This window comes from Lacerta agilis, chromosome 5, assembly GCF_009819535.1.
Source record: "Lacerta agilis isolate rLacAgi1 chromosome 5, rLacAgi1.pri, whole genome shotgun sequence".
Lineage (NCBI taxonomy): Eukaryota > Metazoa > Chordata > Lepidosauria > Squamata > Lacertidae > Lacerta > Lacerta agilis.
Genome location: NC_046316.1, coordinates 68,383,757 through 68,402,083, shown reverse-complemented (window position 1 = coordinate 68,402,083; position 18,327 = coordinate 68,383,757). Strand labels below are relative to the sequence as shown.

Sequence of the window (18,327 nt, the reverse complement as noted above, 5' to 3'; positions counted from 1 at the left end):
CGACTCCCCCCCCAAAGATATTGGTGATTGGGCAGGGATATAAGACAGTCCTTGAGGTATCCAGGGTCTTGTAAATTACCGGTAGTACAAGAGCTTTGTGGCAGCTAGTGCAATTTTTTTAGTACCAGAGTTATGTGCTGGCAATGGTCTGTCCTCATTAACAGCTGCAGCATTTTGTAACAGCTGGAACCCCCAGACCAGGCCCAAAGGTAGCACCACAACAGAGCACATTGCAATTATCAAGCATTGAGGTTACCAGTGGAATTGAAGTGTAGCAGCCCTTGCCCCACCCTAATTATTTAAATGCTCTTTATCAGGATCACAAAATTCCATATAGAATTTATTAACCTTCCCATCCCCAAGCGCTTGTCAACAACCTAGTTCCTCTAATTTCAGATGTGACAACAAAACTCACAGCTGCCTCTACCAGTAGAAAGGACATGATACTAACCATTACTATGCCTCCAAACAAAGGGGAATGAAACAGAAAAACCTCAAGCACACCAGTGACTGGAAATTATTGAGATTTTCTGTAGCTGCTGTTTATAAGAACAAAGTATTAGTTATCTCAGAAACAGTATAATCTAAAAGAGAATTGATCTAACATCTTTCTGCAGCTTTGGAGAAAATCAGCAAGTTTGCAGAGAAATACTTCTGCAAAAGAGCAGTCACCCTGTACTCTTTCCTCTTTCCTTCAATTGTCAATATTAATTAATCCTGATCAAATACCCAAATAAAAATTGATGGTGATCAATGAACCTTCAAATTACTCATATTGACAGTACAGTATGAACAAATTTATATACTGTGGGAAATACCGTATATGCATAGTGAAAAAGGCCAAGTTGTTTAAAACTTGAAAAGAAAATTAACATTATAAGTCAACACAAATATGATATAGGTCAGAGTTTAATAACCCAGCACAGTTTCAAAGCATTCTTATGACTCCCTGCTGTTTACCCTTTGAAGATAAATATTTCATGGTTCAAAGTCAGGAAATAAGATACAATAGCACAGGGTTTTTAAAATACTTTGGGGGATAAGAATTCCTGGCTTTTGGAATGGGTTTGTTTGTTTTATTATCTTATTTGCATTGAAGAATGAGGTGTTCGTTTAAATGACAAAATGCTTCTAGAGTGTTCTGATATGCACAATAGTACAGTATTTTGTTTGAAATCACTTGCTGGTTCACTTAGGATTACTGTAATTCACACTAACCAGCAGAGGTGTTTGCTGTGAGCACTTTGGTTTTGGTTTTGGCTCTGCAACCATCATGAAGTGGGAAAGGGAAGTGGTAGGTCTGTAAACATGAAGCAGAGACTTATTAGGAAGGTGCATGCATGGCTTCTCATTTGTCCACTCTATCACCATGACTTTGCAGCAGATATTGGGAACCTATGACCCTCCAGATGTTGTTGGACCATCATCAGCTCCAGTCAACAAGACCAAAGAGAATTAAGTCAATCCTTGGGTCATGCTGCAATCCAGCATTCACAGATTAGAAACCCAGAAAGAGGCTGATGCCAACCCACACCCTGCAGTACTGCATTATTTTTTCAGGCAGCACTAGTTGCCAGACAGGCAGGCCAAACTTTGACAAAGAAATTAGCTGTTTTCCAATGGCATGCCGCCTTTGATAGAGCTGCTGCCAGCAAACAGATAATTAAATTTCTACATAGTGGATTTCTGGGATGGATAGTAGAACCAGTGTTGGGCCAGGAATCTATAATATGCTCCTTTACACTTGAAATTAAGCTAAAAACGGAATGTCAAATCATTAATCTAGCATGCTTTCTCTTGATATCCAAAACAGACATTGTCTGAGACCTTGGTTCCATAGAGTGACTTTGGCAAACTTAAAAAAAAAACTTCATACACAACATATAATTATAAGCAGGCTTCACTTCTAGGCAATCCTGAGTGGCTAGGTGGCAGTTTTGTACTTTGGTGCATGCATATTTACTGCTCAGGAATCTCAGATAATGAAGAAAGGCTGAAGGGAATGATTTTTCATTGAAATGGGAAAGAGAAGCCTAACAAGACATCTTCAGGAGGAGGTGGTAGTGATTTACAAGGAAAATACCTTATGGTCTGACATCTATCCCTGGTAAAACACTCTCCAGGTACTCAAATATAAAATAGGGACTCTAGCAGACCCCCTTTAAGATTTTGAGGGGGCCTAGGGTAACTGATCAAATGATGTAGAGGGGGGATTAAGAGGGTCACTAATAACATCCATAAACCCCATCCCTTGACTCGCCCTCCAATTTTAGCCAAATTATGCCCATCCCCTATAACAACTGAAAAGACTGGTGCAAAAGATTAGGTAGGCTTTCTCCTAACACCACTCGCTGTTCAGGCATTGTTGAATGTTCATTTGTGTAGTTGCCTTATCATTCACTCGTCTTTAGCCCTAAATACATAAGATCCACAATACAGCATAAGCAATATTATTGCACAATATAAGTTTATTTGTTCATATTCCAGTTTCTCTCACTAATTAATTAATTAATTAATTGTATTTATTTGCTTTTTTCACAAGGTGACCCAAAGCAACTTGCATTAAAACCACTTAAGGACATCCAACAAGCATTTAAAAACACAGAGAAAACAGATCAGGACTTACTGATCCCACCCCACTAAGAGAGGCTACCATTTGGATTCAGAGCCAAAAGCCCAGGTAAAGAGAAAAGTCTGCCTGCACCTAAAAATTGACTTGGATGGTGCCATGCATGCCTCCCTTGGGAGAGTGCCTTCCACAATTTAGGGGCCACCACTGAAAAGGCCCAATCTCGTATTACCACCCTCCAAACCTCCCATGGATATGTACTTGTATAGCAACTTCTGAATCATCTTGGAATCTCAGGTAGGCAGAGTGCTTTGCGCTCATGTCCAGCTTGCAGGCTTTCCACAGGCATCTCCTGACCACTGTGAGAACAGGATGTTGAACTAGATAGAGCATTGGCTTGGTCCAGCAGGCTTGTCTTGTGTTCTTCAAACATTAAAAGGTCTATATCCCTAAACCTACAAATCTTTCTCTCTCTGTGTGTGTAGCAACGCATGTAGCAACATATGCACAATGAAACTTATATTATTCATCTAAATAGAATGTCCGAACAAAGGCCACAGTCCAGAGATAACATGCAATAAGACAACAACTTTAAAGTTTTGTAAAGTTTTTTATAATCAAGCAGTACAGTATATAAATTTTATAAAATAAATATTGCAAATGAGTAGTACACCTGATATCAGCAGCCTCTTGCCAATGACTGATCATTACCATCTCATCATATGACAGACTTGTGCACTTGACTCAGTGAGGAACATTAGCTATAGACACACACACACACTTATTTGTCAGTTAATCACAAAATGTGAACCAGCACAAACAAACAAAGCAACTTGGATGGGGTGCTCCATTCAAACAAATACTTGATACAATATGAATCAGTTTTTGTGCTTCCAGAAAATCCAGGGATTGGTTGTCAGCAAGCACACAACAGTGCACAGAAGTATGATTTCAACCTAGTTTAATTTCTTTGACCAGGCTCTGCCTCTTGCTTCATTTCAAAAATGATTAAAGTGACAGCTTATTGAGTTTTTTACTGTAAAAAAAGAGAAAGAATAAATAGGTTAGCTAATTTTTTCCTTGCTTCCATACAGCTTTCCTGTCTTATATACCGAAACTGAAGAACCTGTGTGTGATGGCCTGGGAGTCAGACTCTGATGCTGAACCTGAGGGATCCCAGCCTGCACGGGATTCCCCGCCTCCAGAACCAGCTGAGCCGGGGCCAGGGCTTGAGCCTGAAGGATCCCCACCTGTGCTGGATCCCCAGGTGCAGGCATCAGCAGAGTCTGCTCTGGCTCCTGATGGGAGGGAGGACCCATTGCCTGCAGGTGCTCCACTCCCAGCCTCTTCAGAGGAAGCTGAGGCATCCCCTGGGTCCAGTAACCCACCAGCCTCTCCTGAGCTACAGAGGCTCAGGGCAGAGAGGCGAAGGGAGTTAAGTGTCTGCAGGAGGAGTGCTCGCCTCCAGGCCCGGAGGAGAGGCGAGTCTCCAGAGGATCGGGACCGCCCTAAGCATAGGGCCAGATAAAAGCCAGCCAGACCCAGCCCAAGTTGCGTGAGCAACTTAGTTGCAAGCGTGTGCTCAACCTGCAACCTTGTGCCTGAACCTGCCTTGGACCTTGATCTGCTCCCTGCCTCGCTCCCTGCCGGATTGACCTCCTTTGGACCCCTAGACCCAGGACTGGATTTGGACCTCGCTTCATGGACAAACCCTTGGGGCCAGCACAGTTTGCTCACGCCACACCCGCACTCCCCCTTCGCTGGGGTGCGTTCGGGAGGAACTAGTAGCCATGGCTGACCAGGCGGCTGCGCTGGTGGCATTGGCCCAGGAGAACCAGGCCTTGACCCACACCGTGCAGCAGCTAAGCAATGTGGTTACGGCGCTTCAGCAGCGTTTGGATGCCTTACTGGCTCCTGGGGCCGCCGCCCCAGCTCCTGGCAAGTACCCAGTGGCCCTGCCAGAGAAATTTGATGGGTCCCCAGCCAGCTTTCCCATGTTTCTCGCCCAGGCCAAGCTGTATATTCAGGGGCGAGCTCGGGATTTCCCTGACGATCGCACTAAGGTGCACTTCCTGATCAGCTTGCTGAAGGACCAGGCGGCCAAGTGGGCGTTGCCGCTGCTCCGGCAAGACTCCCGCTTGCTGACAGACTATACGGGGTTTTGCAATCATCTGGAAACCACGTTCGCCAACCCTCAGAAGGGGAGTCAAGCCAATCGGGCAATTCGGCGGTTGAAACAGGGCAAGTCCACAGTGGCCACCTATGCCACGGAATTTCGGCTGCTGGCACAGGACTTGACCTGGAACGACTCTGCCCTGCGGGACCAGTATCTCGAGGGACTTTCAGACGAGATACTGGATCAGCTGGCCACGTTGGATCGCCCTGCCACACTGGATGCCCTCATCCAACGGAGTCTGCAGATAGACGATCGGTTGGAGGACCGTCGCCAGGCCCGGGGCCGCCGGCACTCCGGCCTCCCGGCGCCGGTGCTTCCCTGCAGTTCCGTGGCCAGAGCTGAGTCATTGGAGGAGCCGATGCAGCTCGGGGCAGCGCGGCCTCGCCTCTCCCCCTCGGAAAAGACTCGGCGTCGGGAGGGGAACCTGTGTCTCTACTGCGGTGGGAGTGGACACTACGCCCAAACCTGCCCTGAGAAACGCCAGCCGCAGGGAAAACGGCCAACCCCAGTAGCCGATGGCCCAGGCTACCTGGGGTCCCAAGCATCGCATGATGGGCCCTCACCAGTGGAATTGCAACACCTCATGATACCGGTGCGTCTATACCCCCCCGGTGGGCCCTGGATTCTCACCCACGCTCTGGTGGATTCGGGGGCAACCCGCTCCTATATGGACTCTGCCTTCGCCACTCAGCATCAGGTGCCGCTTCAGAACAAGCCGGAACCAGTACAGGTGGAGGCAATTGACGGACGGCTCCTACGCTCGGGCGCTGTTACTCGGGAGACCCAGCCCTTGGTCCTGTGCTACCAGCAGCACCGGGAGGTGCGAACCCTGGACATTGCCACCATGCCCCGGTTTCCCCTGGTGCTTGGGATGGACTGGCTGGAGTCGCACAATGTTCAGATCGACTGGGTCAATCGGACGGTACGCTTCCCAGACCCGGGTTCCCATGCTCAGTCCGAGTTAGTAGCAGCTGCCCCCATGGGTCAGGCTTTGTCAACGCTCCCTGCTGTGTACCAGGACTATTTAGACGTGTTCGAGGAACAGGGAGCAGACAAGCTGCCGCCTCATCGGTCCTTCGACTGCGGCATAGACCTACAGCCTGGGGCGCCCCTGCCTGTGAGCCGCTTATATTCTCTTTCGGAGCCAGAGCGTGAAGCCTTGCAGGACTTCCTTCGCAAGAACCTGGAACGCGGGTTCATTAGGCCCTCTACCTCACCCACTGCCGCTCCTGTACTCTTCGTTAAGAAGAAGTGTGGGGAGCTTCGCCTCTGCCATGACTACCGGGCCCTGAATAAGATCACCATCCCAGACCGGTACCCCTTGCCCCTTATTGCAGAATTGCTGGAGCGGGTGCAGGGGGCGCAGATGTTCACCAAACTGGACCTCCGAGGGGCCTACAACCTGATTCGGATCCGTGCCGGGGACGAGTGGAAGACTGCATTCGGGACCCGGTATGGGCAGTTTGAATACCTGGTTATGCCGTTCGGATTATGCAACGCGCCCGCCGTGTTTCAACGGTACATCAACCACGTGTTCCAGGACTTGCTAGACAAATACGTGGTGGTGTACCTAGATGATATTCTGGTTTATTCCCGTGACCCAGCCCGTCACGAGAGTCATGTTCGGTCCGTGTTGCAGCGCTTGCGGGAGCACCGACTGTACGCCAAGCTCAGCAAGTGCGAGTTCCACCAGCGGTCAGTAGACTTCCTTGGACACCGACTCTCCCCTGACGGGGTGCAGATGGACCCTGGGAAGGTGGCTGCGGTTCGAGAGTGGGCAGCGCCCCGGAACCGCAAGGACTTACAGCGGTTCCTAGGGTTCGCCAACTATTACCGGACCTTCATTGCAGATTATGCTCATCGCACCACCCCATTAACCCGACTGCTGCGCCCCAAGACGCCCTTCTCCTGGGATGAGGAGGCTGAAGTGGCATTTCAGGGGTTGAAAGCCTGTTTCCAGAGGGCGCCGATTTTACAGCATCCTGATCCCTCTCGTCCCTTCGTGGTGGAGACTGATGCCTCCAGTACGGCTCTCGGTGCCATCCTGTCTCAGCAACAAGGACCCGATGCGCCACTGTTACCCTGCGCTTATTACTCCCGGCAGCTCCTTCCGGCGGAGCGTAACTATACCGTGTGGGAGCGGGAACTACTGGCCATCAAGGTGGCCTTTGAGGTCTGGCGCCATCATCTTGAGGGGGCACGACACCCGGTGGAAGTGAGAACGGACCACCGGAATCTGGAGTACCTCCAGACCACCCGCAAGTTGAACCAAAGGCAGATCCGGTGGGCGCTGTTTTTCTCCCGGTTCCAGTTCCGGATCCGCTACATCCCTAGCTCCCAAAACCGGAAAGCGGATGCCCTGTCCCGGAAACCTGAGGACGTCGCAGACACTGTACAGCAGGCAGTACCGACGACTATCTTACCACCAGCCGCATTCCTGGCCACTCAGGAGGCCAAGCCGCTGCAGGCTCGGGTGCGAGAACAGCAACGGGTCGACGCTTGGGCACAGGAACGGCTCCGGGAACTGTCTGACGGGTCATGCCCTCGATATCCGGGGCTGGCCCTGCACCAGGGCCTACTGCTGCACCAGGGTCGTCTATACATCCCACCAGGACCATTGCGGGCTGAGGTTCTCCAGATGTCCCACGATGCCCCAGCAGCAGGGCACTTTGGGCGGTACCGGACCACCCATCTGGTAAGCCGGGAGTTCTGGTGGCCCCGCCTGAAGGCTGATGTGGCACGCTATGTTGCTGGTTGCGATGTCTGCCGGAGGGCCAAGGGTCCTACCGGGCGACCCCCCGGTCTGCTCCAGCCATTACCAGTCCCACCGCGTCCCTGGCACACGGTCTCGCTGGACTTTGTGGTGGACTTGCCCCCATCTCGTCACTGTACCTGCCTCCTGGTTTTCACGGACCATTTCACTAAGATGGTGCACTGTGCCCCCTGCCCGTCCATACCCACAGCTAAGGAAACGGCTCAACTGTACTTGCAGCACATCTTCCGCCTGCATGGCCTGCCCGAGCGTGTGGTTTCTGACCGCGGCGTCCAGTTCACATCCCACTTCTGGCGAGCCCTGCACCAGACCCTTGGGACGGAGGTCTGTCTATCTTCGGCCCACCACCCGCAGACCGATGGCCAGACGGAACGGGCAAATGCGGTGCTGGAGCAGTACCTCCGGTGTTACTGCAGTTTCCAGCAGGATGACTGGGTCGATCACTTGCCATTGGCGGAGTTCGCCTACAACAATGCAGTGAACGCCTCCACCCAGCAGACCCCGTTCCAGGCCTCCTACGGCTACCATCCTCGTTTGTTCCCGGACGTGCTGCCAGCTTCCGCGGTCCCCGCAGTGACAGACTGGCTTCAGGAGCTTCAGTCCCAGCAACAATTATTGATGGAGCAACTGCGCCAGGCCAAGGACGCATACAAGGCCCAGGCTGACCGACATCGTCAGGAGGGGCCAGAACTCCATGTTGGCGATCGGGTGTGGCTCTCTACCCGTCACCTGCATCCTTCTCGGCCCTCACGAAAGCTGGATGCACGGTTTGCCGGCCCATTCACCATCACTGCGCAGGTGTCGCCGGTGGCGTTTCGCCTCCAGTTACCTCCATCGCTCAAGGTTCACCCAGTGTTCCACCGGTCCCTACTTAGTCCAGTCGCCCCGCCCGACGAGTTCCACCCAGACAATCCACGACCGCACCCAGTTTTGGTTGAGGGGGAGCCTGAGTACGAGGTGGAGCGCATTCTCGACTCACGATACCGCAGGGGGAAGCTCCAATACCTCATCGACTGGAAGGGGTATGGGCCTGAGGATCGTTCATGGGAACCAGCGGAAAACGTCCACGCACCTGCCTGCCTCCGTGATTTCCATGCAGCTTACCCCAGCAAGCCTGGTCCGGCCCCTCGGTTGAGGGGGGGGCCTGGGAGGGGGGATGGTGTGATGGCCTGGGAGTCAGACTCTGATGCTGAACCTGAGGGATCCCAGCCTGCACGGGATTCCCCGCCTCCAGAACCAGCTGAGCCGGGGCCAGGGCTTGAGCCTGAAGGATCCCCACCTGTGCTGGATCCCCAGGTGCAGGCATCAGCAGAGTCTGCTCTGGCTCCTGATGGGAGGGAGGACCCATTGCCTGCAGGTGCTCCACTCCCAGCCTCTTCAGAGGAAGCTGAGGCATCCCCTGGGTCCAGTAACCCACCATCCTCTCCTGAGCTACAGAGGCTCAGGGCAGAGAGGCGAAGGGAGTTAAGTGTCTGCAGGAGGAGTGCTCGCCTCCAGGCCCGGAGGAGAGGCGAGTCTCCAGAGGATCGGGACCGCCCTAAGCATAGGGCCAGATAAAAGCCAGCCAGACCCAGCCCAAGTTGCGTGAGCAACTTAGTTGCAAGCGTGTGCTCAACCTGCAACCTTGTGCCTGAACCTGCCTTGGACCTTGATCTGCTCCCTGCCTCGCTCCCTGCCGGATTGACCTCCTTTGGACCCCTAGACCCAGGACTGGATTTGGACCTCGCTTCATGGACAAACCCTTGGGGCCAGCACACTGTGTCTTCTAGATATTAGTGGAGGAGACCCTTCATCTTCCCTCACCATTGACTATACTGGCTGAAGCTGAAGACAGTTAAAGTCTAACATCATCTGAAATAATAGGATCCTCTAGCTGCCCTATATTTATAACAGTGCAATCCTAGGTGTGCCTGTCAGAAGTTGGTCCTACTCAGACTTATTCCCAGGCAAGTGTGTACAGGATTCCAGCCTTAAGCTGCTGTCTCTTCCTAGTGGAGAAGTAAAGAATGAAATGTTTCATTTCCACAGTGTGGCTCACTATCCTTAAGCACAGCCGTGCTATTATAGAAACCTCCCATAGTTAATATTCTGACATTTTTGCTTTGCCAGGGCAACCAATTCCTCCCTCCTACTGACCTCAACAAGCGGAGCTGTTTCTTCACCCAAGGATCTGTGGGATTTGTGCAAACTCTCAAGCCACGCTTAGTGTGAAATCTAGAAAGAGCAAAAATTAACAGTTTTAAAATAAAATAAACAGTTACAGTCAATAGGATAAAGCAGAAAAGTCACATCTTCTAAAATGACAATCAGCATGCTGTTGTAGGGGGTCCTTTCTCACCCCAATGTGTAGCACTGGGTTTGCTGCATACAAAGCCTATTACATGGCAATCAATCATCATAGCATGGATTGAAGCTGTCAGGGCATTTTTTGTGTGTGTACAAACTAAGGTAGAAAGAGATCCTCCTGAAATCAACGAATGCACAAGAAATAGGGGAGGTGAAGAGAAATGGAGTTGTGTCATGCATTGTTAGTGACAGCATGAAATTTTAGTGCACTTTGACTTCATGGAAAATGTGAGACAGGAATGCTCCCCAGAGATTCTCCTGCAAGCTGTGTTGCTTTGACTGTTTTCAGTTGCATTCAACTGGAAAGGCTTAAAAGCTACTAAGCAACAACAACTGAAGTTATGTACAGTGTAACTCTAAAGTTGTGTACACTACAGATAAGAAAACAAAAATACTGATATCAAAAATAAAGAGATACTAAAAATAGCTCAGCTACAAGCTCTGACCTTGGTTATGAGAAATGCTAATTTATGTACCATCTTAGGTTTCTCAAGTTCTACAGGGTTTAAATATGGGATCAAAATAATGTTTCATTGTGGCTGCTAGAAACAAAGTATTTGAAGCATTTTGGAGACCTTTTTTTTGAGCTAAACTCCTGAATGATTAGGCATCTATTTTTACTCTCCTTCATTGATAAAAGTAATTGTTTAACTTTGTCAACTCACATGACAGCATTGATGTCACAGACTTCACTGGAAAGTTGTACTGTGAATCCTTTGATAACCCGGTGAGGAATAGGCTTCTTGGTATAGGAAAGACAGCAATCTTGGTTGCTTTGGGCTGGAGTGAGGAAGAAAAAAGATACATTGATTAATTAATTTACTTTATTACTTGGGCTTTACCAGCAGGTCCCATGGCAGATTACAAAAAAAAAAAAAAAATCATATTAAATTTAGGCACAAAGTAACATTTTCATCTCTATCATTGCCTTTCCTAGTGCACACATTTTGGATCAGTTTGCTATCAGATAGCAAGCATTTCCAATAATGTTCTAGACTATTCTTTTTCATTGTTTAGTGCCCAGAAGTTGGTGAACTAGTACAACATCCATCATCCTAAACCAGTCTAGCCAGTGGTCAGGGAAGATGGGAGAAGTATTCCAACAGCAGATGGAGACACAAGGTTGAAGTACACTATTCCGGACTAGTCTTTCTCTTTCTTTCTTTCTTTCTTTCTTTCTTTCTTTCTTTCTTTCATTTTAAGCCATTGGGAATCCTATCTTTCATCTTAATTTGCAGGGCACATACCTCAGCATCACAAGGACTCCTGGAGCAGAAGGTATCCAGAAACACCACTCACCTTCACACATGCCCAAGAGTAGCAGCAGACCCAGCAGAACAGCTAAGGGCACATTCTTCATGTTGAAGCCAGTCATCATGATCATGCTGCTGCTTATGTGCATCAAAAGAATTTGACTCTTCAGATGTGAGTGAACTAGCTTCAGTCAGCTTATTTATAACACCTGTTCAAGATCTCTGGCAGTTGACCTAAGGGTGTTTGTTCCGCTTTGCAATTATGGGGATTTCCCTCTTACCTACTCCAGTTAGCTGATGTTATAGCATTGTTTGAGCGCAGGTTAATTAATATAGGGATATATATGCAGCCAAACAGAAGAAGGAATAGATCCTTTTTGTGACATCACCATTGCCAAAACTCCTGAGGAGTGGCAGGTGCAGGAAATTCCAAAATACTACTTTCCAAGTAGGAGGGGGGAAATCACACACATTGTGTTAATTCCCTGGAATATCAAGTAGGTGTTAGGGAACTGTGGAGTTTCCCCTCCTCCTTTTCCCCATCATTTTTCTACATCATTTGCATTGCCATAGCTGGGGTACCAGAGTCTGTTAGTGAATATTAGAAACCAATAAACAGTAGTATTTAGCTAATTTTGGGGATATGAAGGGAAGGTACAAGCTGTAGAACTGTGGCAGAGAAGGAATTAATGGGTTAGCATATGCAAAACAGTGTGGCTGGGCTGGCTAACTGCAGAGCCATTAAGGAACCATGGGGAACCAGGTGCTGCACCATTAAGGGTTGTTGGCAATGCAAAAGAACTGTCCTTCAGCCCCCTCCCACTCCAAGGAGTGGACAGGAGAACTGGCAGGTTGCCAAGGTGACGGGGGCATGATGTCACAGGAAAATCTGTCCCTTTAGAACAAGTTTGCTGGGAAAGAGTGGGGCAGAATTCAACGAGCTGCTGTGGAGGCGAGAAGCAGGAACTAAGAGATGGCACATAGGATGGCTCTGAATGCAATGCCAGGTGATGGGGAAGGACTAGCTGCTCCTGAGGTAAGGATGCTGTAAATTCTGTACTCCATCTATACTCAGTTTGTAAATAAACCATATTTCACAGACACTGCCTTATTTCGTCTTGAAGAGACACAGACCCTTGTTGAGGGCCAAGACCCCTGGAATTTCATGCACTGCTCAGCAGAGAATGGGGTGGCTTGTTAACACTGGTGTTAGAAGTGAGATCTGTGTTTCCTAGGGGAAAGGCCTGGGAGCAAAGTGTGTCTGACCTTTGTCTTCAATGGCTTGAGAACAAAGGCAACTCTCTCCAAAAGGCGATTTGCAACTGAATACCATGTGATCTAAGTTAGGCTCATAACAGAGCCAGCAGAGATACATTACTAGTTAATTACCAACTTGTTAGGCACTTACTGGGAGCTCTTACTTAGCTTCAATGGTAATTTCCTATGTTAAATCTTAAGCCACACACATACAGAATCATTTTCTATTTCAATGTACAATTAATTGTTGTTGTTGTTGTTTTGTTGTTGTTGCTCAGTCATTCAGTTGTGTCCGACTCTTCGTGACCCCATGGACCAGAGCACGCCAGACATGCCTGTCTTCCACTGCCTCCCACAGTTTGGTCAAACTCATGCCAGTCGCTTCGAGAACACTGTCCAACCATCTCATCCTCTGTCGTCCCCTTCTCCTTGTGCCCCCCATCTTTCCCAACATCAGCGTCTTTCCCAGGGAGTCTTCTCTTCTCATGAGATGACCAAAGTATTGGAGCCTCAGCCTCAGGATCTGTCCTTCCAGTGAGGACTCAGGGCTGATTTCCTTCAGAATGGATAGGTTTGATCTTCTTGCACTCCATGAGACTCTCAAGAGTCTCCTCCAGCACCTTAATTCAAAAGCATCAATTCTTCGGTGATCAGCCTTCTTTATGGTCCAGCTCTCACTTCCATACATTTCTACTGGGAAAACCATAGCTTTAACTATACGGACCTTTGTCGGCAAGGTGATGTGTCTGCTTTTTAAGATGCTGTCTAAGTTTGTCATTGCTTTCCTCCCAAGAAGCAGGTGTCTTTTAATTTCGTGACTGCTGTCACCATCTGCAGTGATCATGGAGCCCAAGAAAGTAAAATCTCTCACTGCCTCCATTTCTTCCCCTTCTATTTGCCAGGAGGTGATGGGACCAGTGGCCATGATCTTAGTTTTTTATGTAGAGCTTCAGACCATATTTTGCGCTCTCCTCTTTCACCCTCATTAAGAGGTTATTTTATTCCTCCTCACTTTCTGCCATCAAAGTTGTGTCATCTGCATATCTGAGGTTGTTGATATTTCTTCCGGCCATCTTAATTCCGGTTTGGGATTCATCCAGTCCAGCCTTTCGCATGATCAATTATGCATATAAGTTAAATAATCAGGGAGACAATATACAGCCTTGTCGTACTCCTTTCCCAAAACTCTCCGCTATGACCTGTCCATCTTGGGTGGCCCTGCGCAGCATAGCTCATAGCTTCTCTGAGTTATTCAAGCCCCTTCGCCATGACAAGGCAGTGATCTAACATTAATGCCCTTCCCAATTCACAGTGCATTTCAATGTTCCTCAATAGGTATGTTTTAAACCATCTGTAAAATGAAAATAAGGTTGGAGCATAGGTGCAATGCTGCAATGCAGAAGGCTCCTTCATGGACCCCTGCATTATAGACTTCACTCCGTGGTGGCCAAACAAGTACAAATCCCTCTGCAGAACTTAATACCCAGGTAGATTGGTATGGGAAGTTGTATTCTTTCAGATATTTGGGGCTCAATTCATTTTGGGATTTATATGTCAGCATAAGCACCTTGAATCAGGCCTTGAAGCTAATAGCCAACCATTGCAGTTCTTTCAAAACGTGTTATATATCACTGTCCCACAGCTTCTACAAGCACCCTGAGTGCTGTACTTTGTACTAGTTGCAACCTCCAAACCCCCTTCAAGGACACCCTATGTAGAAGTTACCACAGTATGGATTACTGTGGTCAGATAATCTCTGTCCAGGAGTGGCCATAGCTGGTGAAATATCCATAGCTAGGAAATAACACTCCTCACCACTGAAAATACCTGGGCGTCCAGTGACAGATGGTTCTAAGACAACCCAAGCTATGCACCAACTCCTTCAAGGGAAGTGCAAACCCTTCTAAAATAAGAAGGAAGTTACAAATCAGTTATAACTTTGTTTAATTAGCAAATAAAATTCCCAACCCTGATTATGCCCTGAGATTATTGTTTCGGCCACCAAACAAGCCTTGTACTCCAGGGAACTTCCATCTTATGCTACAAGATTATCAGGGCGTGGAGTGTGCATTTGGAAACCCCCAGTGTAAATAAATGCAGACCAAGGCAGAATATTCCAATCAACCACCCAGGGTTCTTTTTTATTTAATCCCCCTAGTTATAAAGGGGGGTTAAATAAAAATAAAAATCAAATAACCTTGATGGCAGAAAGTGAGGAGGAATTAAATAACCTTTTAATGAGAGTGAAAGAGGAGAGCGCAAAATATGGTCTGAAGCTCAACATCAAAAAAACTAAGATCATGGCCACTGGTCCCATCACCTCCTGGCAAATAGAAGGGGAAGAAATGGAGGCAGTGAGAGATTTTACTTTCTTGGGCTCCATGATCACTGCAGATAGTGACAGCAGTCACGAAATTAAAAGAAGACTGCTTCTTGGGAGGAAAGCAATGACAAACCTAGACAGCATCTTAAAAAGCAGAGACATCACCTTGCCGACAAAGGTCCGTATAGTTAAAGCTATGGTTTTCCCAGTAGTAATGTATGGAAGTGAGAGCTGGACCATTAAGAAGACTGATAGCCGAAGAATTGATGCTTTTGAATTAAGGTGCTGGAGGAGACTCTTGAGAGTCCCATGGACTGCAAGAAGATCAAAGTTATCCATCCTTAAAGAAATCAGCCCTGAGTGCTCACTGGAAGGGCAGATCCTGAAGTTGAGGCTCCAGTACTTTGGCCACCTCATGAGAAGAGAAGACTCCCTGGAAAAGACCCTGATGTTGGGAAAGATGGGGGGCACAAGGAGAAGGGGACGACAGAGGATGAGATGGTTGGACAGTGTTCTTGAAGCGACTGGCATGAGTTTGGCCAGACTGCGGGAGGCAGTGGAGGATAGGGGTGCCTGGCGTTCTCTGGTCCATGGGGTCACGAAGAGTCGGACACGACTGAATGACTGAACAACAACAACAAAAGTTATAAAGGGAATAACAGGTGGAGAGAAGTTCACCGTTTCCTCAGCCTTTCATAGAAATTCAACTTTCCCTTTCTTCAACCAAGCTATCCCATGGTTCCAAAGCTCCTCTGCACCTTTTTTCATAAAAAAGCACACATACATTGATTGCACTCACACAGTTGACATTACGTTGGCCCAGAGAAACAACTATGTACATTATTCAGACTTTAACTGATTTATTCTAGACATTCTCTGTTTTCATACTTAAGTACTTAGACCTTCCAAATTAGTCACCTCTTAGATCTACTGTAATATGGATATTCTAGTCTCCTCTCAGAAGCCAAAGAAGAAAAAGGTAAACAAGAAGCTTAAGCTTCTTGTCAGATTTAGGAGTTAAGATCTATTCGTGTTTTGGCCCTCACTACTAGACATGGGTGCCACTGTGGTCTAAACCACAGAGCCTAGGGCTTGCTGATCAGAAGGTTGGCGGTTCGAATCCCCGCAACGGGGGTGAGCTGCCGTTGTTCGGTCCCTGCTCCTGCCAACCTAGCAGTTTGAAAGCACGTCAAAGTGCAAGTAGATAAATAGGTACCGCTCACTGTTGTCTCGGCACAGGGTTATCATTCCGTGTTTGAACTCACGCTACTTGTTGTATGATTCATTTATCCAATTTGTTTAGATATAGCTGTATTTTTATCCATTCCTTGTTTCCAGTATTTGCACCTGGCACCTTAGTATGTTTGTGATTTGAATGGTTACTAGCCCATTTCTATTCTATTATTCTAGTAAATTTGGTTTTATATTTATAGCCAGTTTTTGGTTTGGTTTTGTTGTACTAGTATTTTCACCACAATTGATACTTGTGTATATTATTTGGAGTATCCAATGACGCAGGGGCAGAGCACTCCTCTGTCAACCTGCTTGGTCCCTCCCCTGGGTCCAGCTCTCCACTCTCTAGACTGCTGGCCATCTCCCTAGGCTCATACACTTATTGGCATCCCAATTTCACATTCCCCATAGGAACCTTCGCATGGTCATCCAGTGCTGGCTCCCTAAGCTCCCATTCCTCCTCAGGATATGACCATCCCCTCCATGACATCTTCACAGAGCTCCTGGCAATATTTATTCTTATTAGTAGTAGTAGTAGTAGTAGTAGTAGTATTAATCCAATGTAGCTCTAAGTAACTTGTTCTATCAGTACAAAGATTTTTCCTTGAGCAGCTGAATTTTCCCTCTTCTCCTCTATCCATGCACCACTAACTCTGTTCAGGGCGGGGGGGGGGGCATTCTCCAAACCCTTTAGAGCAGATTTGAGGAGGATGCAGTGGGCACAAGGGGGAAGTGGGAACATCCCATTGCACAAGCATACATCACTGTGCTGATGAGACACATTTGTTGAATACCATCCATTGTTATCTCTGGGGGAAATATATTTTATATTTGCTTGCACAATTGCAAAGGACTTCTTATCATTACTGATTTCCTTTTCAATACATGACCTTACAGGTGCTTTACTATCTTGAATGGTTTATTTGTGAACATTTTTTGGCAGCAGCACAGAAGACTTGAAGCCACAGGCTAAAGTCAACTGATTCCTCTGATTCTGGAGTAGGTCAAATGTACAGCTTGTATAAAATTGGCCAGGCTCCATTTCTCTCCACCCACAAAAAGGTGGGGGATTTTTTTGTTTTGCCTAAAGAAAGGAAGAAGGATAGAGCCAATGAGAGTCAAATGCGTTTTATCCATTCTGTAGATTTCCTGCATTTACAATGCAGTGTAACCTTACGTCAATTTCTGTTGCCACACTCAAAGCTATTATGAAAGAAAGAAGTGGGGGAGGGGAAACTTTTTAGCAAAGCAGAGACAAGGAAAAGAATTGCAAATTGGAAGGGAAAAGTCCAGAGTGTAACTTCCGATTGCGAGGGCTGTACTGCACAAAGCAGAGGAGGAAGCTGTACCTCCAATAAAGCCAAACTGGAGAGAGGACACACGGAACATGCTGCTGTGTGTTGATGTAATTTGGAACAGATCCAGCTCCCTTAAATTCTCCTCTGTGTCTTTTCAAAGGGCCCTGTCATGTCATGCTGGAAAGCTTAATCCCTAGCACTGTGACGGGTTGGCTTAACACAGCGTACTTCACAAATCTTCTCTCAGAATTTCCTCTACAGCAGAGCCAACATTTCTCAGAAGACATTTTTCTAAGGTTTTTCTTTAGCTTCTCCTCCCCCACCCCTGAAAAAGAAGGCCGCTTTGCTGAATCCTCTCAATGTTCTTTACCAGTTTAACCTCCACCTCCACCCTAGTGGCTGACATTTCTCCCCACAATGCCCATGCATGAAGATAAATATGGAGCGCTGTGGAGAATGCAAAATAGTGGCCAAGCTGCCAATACAGTGCAGCAGCAGAGCAAAACATACATATATGTCAGGTGATGGCAGTGATTCCTCAGGATTCTCCCCTTTCTTGTTCCAGGAGGAGGCTGGTCCATTAGAATGAATGGGATACCAACCTCAGTTTGCCCACACCCAGCCCCACTTCCCTGCTTTCTTACAGCCATTCCAGGGCAGTGGCAGTGCCTGTCAGTTTCCCCTTCCTTAGTCTCATTGTTGCAGGAAGGGAGGGTAGGGACAAAACTAGAATTTGTTGGCTCTGCCTCAAACTGCCATTGTCTCTGGTGCCACCTGCTGTTGGCCTCCCTGCCTTGCACCCTACCAGTCCCAGTGGGCACTAGTCACCACTGCTTGTACCTTGCTGCAGTTAGCAAGTTGCCAAATAGCTGCCTTCTAGCAAAATTTGGCCCTGGAAAACCACACAAGCCAAGTTTCACACAAATAATAAAATAGAAGGGGGGAACGGACTTCCAAGCAAATGCCAGTATGTGAAATATTTACCACAGGTCTCATCTTAACATGTCCCTGCCCAAACCAAGGCTTTAGTCTATTCAGTGTGGTTGACTCATCTGTCCCTTCGGTGCCAGGAACTCCTCCCACGTCTCATTGCATAATT

At 47.7% G+C, this 18,327-nt stretch overlaps 1 protein-coding gene across 2 annotated transcripts; it reads right to left on the bottom strand.

Annotated features, from left to right (window-relative positions):
* Positions 1-3,339: 3,339 nt before the first annotated feature.
* On the bottom strand, positions 3,340-11,451 carry CCL20 (C-C motif chemokine ligand 20). 2 transcript variants are annotated; one of them, XM_033150329.1, is made up of 4 exons: positions 11,164-11,451; positions 10,530-10,644; positions 9,655-9,732; positions 3,340-3,605 (listed from the first exon to the last, which is right to left on the bottom strand). In XM_033150329.1, the coding sequence occupies exons 1-4, from the start codon at positions 11,264-11,266 to the stop codon at positions 3,578-3,580; spliced, it is 324 nt and encodes a 107-aa protein (XP_033006220.1). In that variant the 5' UTR covers positions 11,267-11,451; the 3' UTR covers positions 3,340-3,577. The 2 variants fall into 2 exon arrangements, with proteins under 2 accessions (XP_033006220.1, XP_033006219.1); XM_033150328.1 differs by lacking the exon at positions 3,340-3,605 and having other exon boundaries at positions 9,292-9,732.
* Between the last annotated feature and the right edge of the window lie 6,876 nt (positions 11,452-18,327).

What these genes read in the sequence shown, in the direction of transcription:
- CCL20 (XM_033150328.1), bottom strand. Translation starts at nt 11,266, where the DNA reads ATGCACATAAGCAGCAGCATGATCATGATGACTGGCTTCAACATGAAG. An exon ending in ACTCTTGGGCATGTGTGAAG is followed by an intron (nt 10,645 to 11,163) that starts GTGAGTGGTGTT and finishes TCCTCACTCCAG; the next exon opens with CCCAAAGCAACCAAGATTGC. An exon ending in TGTGACATCAATGCTGTCAT is followed by an intron (nt 9,733 to 10,529) that starts GTGAGTTGACAA and finishes TGCTCTTTCTAG; the next exon opens with ATTTCACACTAAGCGTGGCT.